The sequence below is a fragment of the Chiloscyllium plagiosum genome, chromosome 5 (assembly GCF_004010195.1).
Source record: "Chiloscyllium plagiosum isolate BGI_BamShark_2017 chromosome 5, ASM401019v2, whole genome shotgun sequence".
Classification (NCBI taxonomy): Eukaryota; Metazoa; Chordata; class Chondrichthyes; order Orectolobiformes; family Hemiscylliidae; genus Chiloscyllium; species Chiloscyllium plagiosum.
Genome location: NC_057714.1, coordinates 116,622,646 through 116,628,085, shown reverse-complemented (window position 1 = coordinate 116,628,085; position 5,440 = coordinate 116,622,646). Strand labels below are relative to the sequence as shown.

The 5,440-nt window shown below is 41.5% G+C and overlaps 1 protein-coding gene across 1 annotated transcript in view; it reads left to right on the top strand.

Annotated features, from left to right (window-relative positions):
• The first annotated feature begins 5,079 nt into the window (after nt 1–5,079).
• The window catches only part of pycr3 (pyrroline-5-carboxylate reductase 3), a 16,627-nt gene continuing 16,266 nt past the window's right edge, over nt 5,080–5,440 (top strand). Inside the window, exon 1 of the mRNA XM_043690870.1 lies at nt 5,080–5,363. Coding sequence (XP_043546805.1) covers nt 5,273–5,363 — 91 coding nt within the window. The 5' untranslated portion in view covers nt 5,080–5,272. The remainder of the gene's footprint in view (nt 5,364–5,440) is intronic.

The window sequence follows — 5,440 nt, the reverse complement described above, 5'->3', positions numbered from 1 at the left end:
TGTGTGGTGAATTTTTTTGGTACTTTCAGAGTTACATTGCACTTTGCTCAAAAACCACATAGATTCATGTCGAACTCTGAGCTCAAAAACTGCATGAATTTATGTAAAACTCTGTTATCTCACTTTTTAGATTAGAATCAATCTAAACATCAGGTCATAGACAGAGAACACAGGGGGCTAACACCTTCAACATATTGTCTAGCTATCACCATTGTTAACAGCTAACCCGAGAATGCAACTTTAAAAAAAGGGTTTTGTGATTTACACATGAAAGAAGTGAAACTATCACTGTATTCTAACAGATGAAAGGCTTAACAGACAATCAATTCTTCAATGTATCATTTCAGTTACATCACACTGCAAATTTTTGCCATAAATTCTGTGTTACCGAGCCCTCCATAATCACCTGATGAAGGAGCGTCGCTCCGAAAGCTAGTGTGCTTCCAATTAAACCTGTTGGACTATAACCTGGTGTTGTGTGATTTTTAACTTTATACATCTATTGACTATCTATTATATAGCAGACTGTCAGGAAATAGCAATCAGAGACATCGCAGTTACATGTTAGAGAGAGATTGGAGTTACATATCAGAGATATAGTAGTTCAATATCAGAGAGATAGCAGTTATAAATGAGAGATCCAGCAATTATAAATCAGAAATATAGTAGTTACATATCAGAGAAGGACAGGAAGTATATATCAGAGAGATATTAATTATACATCAGTGAATACAGTAGTTACATGTCAAAGATATAGAAGATACATATCAGACAAATGGTAGTTATATATGTGAGATACAGTAACTGTATTTCAGACAATCGTTATATATCAGAGAGCCAATCGTTATCTAGTAAAAAGACACAGTAATTGTATATCAGAGTGATGGTAATATATCTGAGATATAGTAGTTATATATGAGAGATAGCAGTGTATCAGAGTAGTACACCAGAGAGACAGTAGTTTTATAGCAGAGAGATACAGTAATTATTTATCAGAGACACGACATTGTATATCAGATATGGCAGAAACAAATCAGTTACTCATTATATGTCAAAGACACATCAATTGGATATCAAACAAGTAGTAAAATTAGTATATCGAGAGAGATACAGTAGTTATATATCAGAGAGTAGTTATAGATCAGAAACATACAGTAATTATATATCAGATACTGCGATTGTATATCAGAGATACAGTAATTATTATATCAGAGGTACAGCAATTGTATATCAGAGAGAGACTATGATTGCAAACCAGAGGGGCAGTAGTATATTGAAGAGATACAGTAATTTTATATTGGAGGGATGCAGTAATTTTATGTCAGAGAGAGACTGTAATTGTATATCAGAAACACGGTAATATATTGGAGAGATACAGTAATTATATATCTGAAAGATACAGTAATTACATATCAGAAATACAATTCACTGGTGACTGCACAATGTTCAACACCATTCACAACTTCCCAGATACTGAAGTTTACTGCAGTAAACTAACTAAAAACTGGATAACTAATGCTGAGAAATGACAATTAACATTCGCACCACACATGTCAGGCAATGACTATCTCTAACAAGAAAGAATCTAATCATTGCCCCTTTGATAGTCAATGACATTAACATTGCAGAATCACCCACTATCAGCAGCTTGGGAGTTACCACTGTCCAGAAACTGAGCTGGGCTCGCCATATAAATACACTGGCTACAGCAATAGATCGGAAGCTAGAAATACTGCAGCAGGTAACTCACCTCCTGACTCCTAAAGCCTGTCCACCATCTACAAGGCACAAGTGAGGACTGTGATGGAATACCACCCACTTGCCTGGAAGACTGCAGCTCCAACAACACTCAAGATTCTTGACATCATCCAGGACAAAGTAGCTCATTTGATTGGCACCATATCGCAAACATCCACTACCACCTCCACCAACACTCAATAGCAGCAGTGGGTACAGTCTACAAGATGCAATGCAGAAATTCATCAAGGATCCTTAGATAGCACCTTTCAAACCTATAACCACTACCATCTAGAATGATACATGGGAACAACACCACATGCAAGTTCCTCTTCAAGCCACTCACCATTCTGATTTGGAAATATATTGCCGTTCCTTCATTGTCACTGGGTCAGAGTCCTGAAATGGCATTGTGGATCTACCTACAGCACATGGATTGCAGCAGTTCCAGAAGGCAGCTCACCATCACCTTCTCAAGGGCAACTTGTGATCGAAAATAAATGCTGGCGCAGCCAGTGAAGGACCTATCCTGTGAACACAAACACACCAAGACCTTCTAAACCTGAGACTGTGACCTAGAAGGGCAAAGGCAGATATAAGGAAACACCTTACATGCAGGTATCTATCTACGCCATCCACCATTCTGACTTGGAATTTACTTTGCCATTCCTTCAGTTTAGCAGGGGAAGATTAGAGTCATAGAGCTGTACAGCATGGAAACAGAGCCTTCAGTCCAACTGCTCCATGCCAACCAAATATCCTAAATAAATCCATTCCCATTTGCCAGTATTGGGCCCATATCCTTCTTAAACCCTTCCTATTCATATATCCATCCAGATGTCTTTTAAATGTTGTAATTGTACCACCACTTCCTCTGGCAACTTATTCAATAAACGCACCATCCTCTGCGTGAAAACGTTCCCCCTTAGGTCCCTTTTAAATCATTCCCTTCTCACCTTAAATCTATGCCCTCTAGTTTTGGACTCCCCCACCTTAGCTATTATTGGGTGGCATGGTGGCCCAGTGGTTAACGTTGCTGCCTCACAGTGGTAGGGACCCAGGTTCAATTCCAGCCTTAGGCGACTGTCTGTATGAAGGTTGAATATGTCTGTGTGGGTTTCCTTTGGGTGCTCCAGTTTCCTCCCACCATCCAAAGCTGTGCAGATTAGGTAGATCGGCTAGGCTAAAGTTTCCCATCGTGTTCAAGGATGTGTAGTTTAGGTGAATTAGCCATTGGAAATGCAAGGTTACAATGGATAGTGGGGGTGGTGAGTCTGGGTGGAATACTCTTCAGAGAGTCGGTATGGACCTTGTTGGGTTCAATGGCCTGTTTCCGCACTGTATGGATTCTATGAATTCACCCTACTCATGCCCCTTGTGATTTTATAAACCTCTATAAGGTCACCCCTCAGCCTCCAACGCTCCAGGGAAAATAGCCCTAGCATATTCAGCCTCTCCTTATAGCTCAAACCCTCCAGCTCTAGCAACATCCTTGTAAATCTTTACTGAACCTGTTCAAATTTCACAACATTCTTTCTAAAGCCAGGAGCCAAAATTACACACAGTATTCTAAAAGTGGCCTAAATAATGTCCAGTACAGCCACAACATGACCTCACAATTCTTATACTCAATGCACTGACCACTAAGGGCAAGCATATCATATGCCTTCTTCACTATCCTATCTATCTGCGACTCCACTTTCAAGGAACTGCACTCCAAGATCTTTTTGTTCAGCAACATTCCCCAGGACATTAACATTAAATATATAAGTCCTGCCCTGATTGCCTTTCCAAAAATGCAGCATCTCACATTTATCTAAATTAAACTCCATCTGTCAATCCTCAGCCCATTGGCCAGAATCCTGGAACTTCTTTCATAACTGTGGGGTGTACTTACACTTGAAGAACTGCATTGGTTCATCAAGGCTACTCAGCACCATCTTCTCCAAGGCCATAAGACCACGGGAGCAGAACTAGGCCATTCAACCCATGAAGTCTGCTCTGCCATTTGTTTATGGCTGGTAAGTTTTTCAACCCCATTTTCCTGCCTTCTCATAACATTTGATCCCCTCACTAATCAAGAACCTATCTATCTCTGTCTCTATAACACTCAATAACTTTGCATCTGCAGCCTTTTGCGGCAACGAGTTTTCCAGTTTCTCCACCCGCTGGCTGAAGAAATTCCTCCTTATCTCAGTTCTATAGGGTCATCCCTTCATTCTGAGGCTGTGCCCTCATAGTCCTCCATGTCCACTCTATTTAGGTCTCTCAGTATTCTGTAAGTTTCAATCAGATCCACCCGTCATTCTTCCAAACTCCTTTGAGTACAGACCCAGAGTCCTCAACTGCTTCTCATGTGATAAGCCTTTCGCTGCTTGGATCATTTTTATAACCCTCCTCTGGAACTCATCCAACACCAGCACATCCTTCCTTAGATGCAGCACCCAAATAATATTCAATATGCAGTCTGACCAGAGCCTTATCCAGCCTCAGCAATACATTGTATTCTTGTCCTTTTTGAAATGAATGCCAATATTGCATTTGCCTTCCTAACTGCCAACTGAACCTGCATGTTAACCTTAAGGGAATCCTAGACCCTTTTGTGCTTCAGATTTCTGAAACCTTTTCCCATTTAGAAAATAGTTTTCGCCTCTATTATTCCTCCCAAAGTGCTTGACCTCCTAATTTCCCAAATTGTATTCTATCTTTCACTTCCTTGCCCACTCAAAATAATTATGGGCAATGAAGACAGTGACACCCACATCTCATAAATGAATATAAATAACTACACTACTATCCCACTACATTAGTTTAATTAAGGTTCCCTATTACTCACTCTATCATTCTTATTCCTTGCTGTAATTTCCTGGTAAATTTGATCCTGCATACAGTACATACTTTTCTCAACAGTTTCTTCAGCAATTTCTGTTTTTGTTTCAGATTTCTGGCATCTGCAGTTCTTTGTTTTATTTATATGTTTTGTCCTCTCACCAGCACTAACGCACTCTTTAATAAACACTGCCCCTTCTTCCTTTCTTTCTATCTTGTTTCCTGAGCACCTTGTATCCACGAATATTTCATCCCCAGTCCTGCCTTGCATTGAGCTAAATCGCTGTTATTTCCACAAATATTAAGCAATGGTATCAAGGGATTGGGGCACAAGGCAGGCATATTGAGTTGTCCACAGATCAACTACAATCTTATTGAATGTCGGCACAGGCTTGAAAGGCTGAATGGCCTAATCCTGTTCCTATGTTCCTGGCTGCCCAATCTGCATCAGTAGCACATCCAACATGGAACAAGTTTCACATGTTTTAATGACTTGAGTCTCTCATGGCGGATGTTAGAACATAGGTTTTGGGGATCTGGCTGGGCACTGGCTAATGTTGTACAGTAGGCAGCAGTGATTGCGGGAGGATGGCCAGGGTAGGGAGGTTATGGTTGGCCGGCTGCACTGGGTGAACGCCGGGCAGTTGGGCGGTCGGCCAGCCGCAGTGGGTGCACTCCGGGCTGTCAGTCGGTCTGTGTGGTGCTGATGGCGATGGCGATGGTGAGTGAGCTGACGGTGGGCTTCATCGGAGCCGGGAAAATGGCCTTCGGCATCGCCAGCGGCCTTCTGTTGTCAGGTAATGAGAAACAGTACGGTCCTCAGGGAGCAACCCGTACGGGAACGTTCAGAGCGGGGGGAGGGAACGGTGTGTGT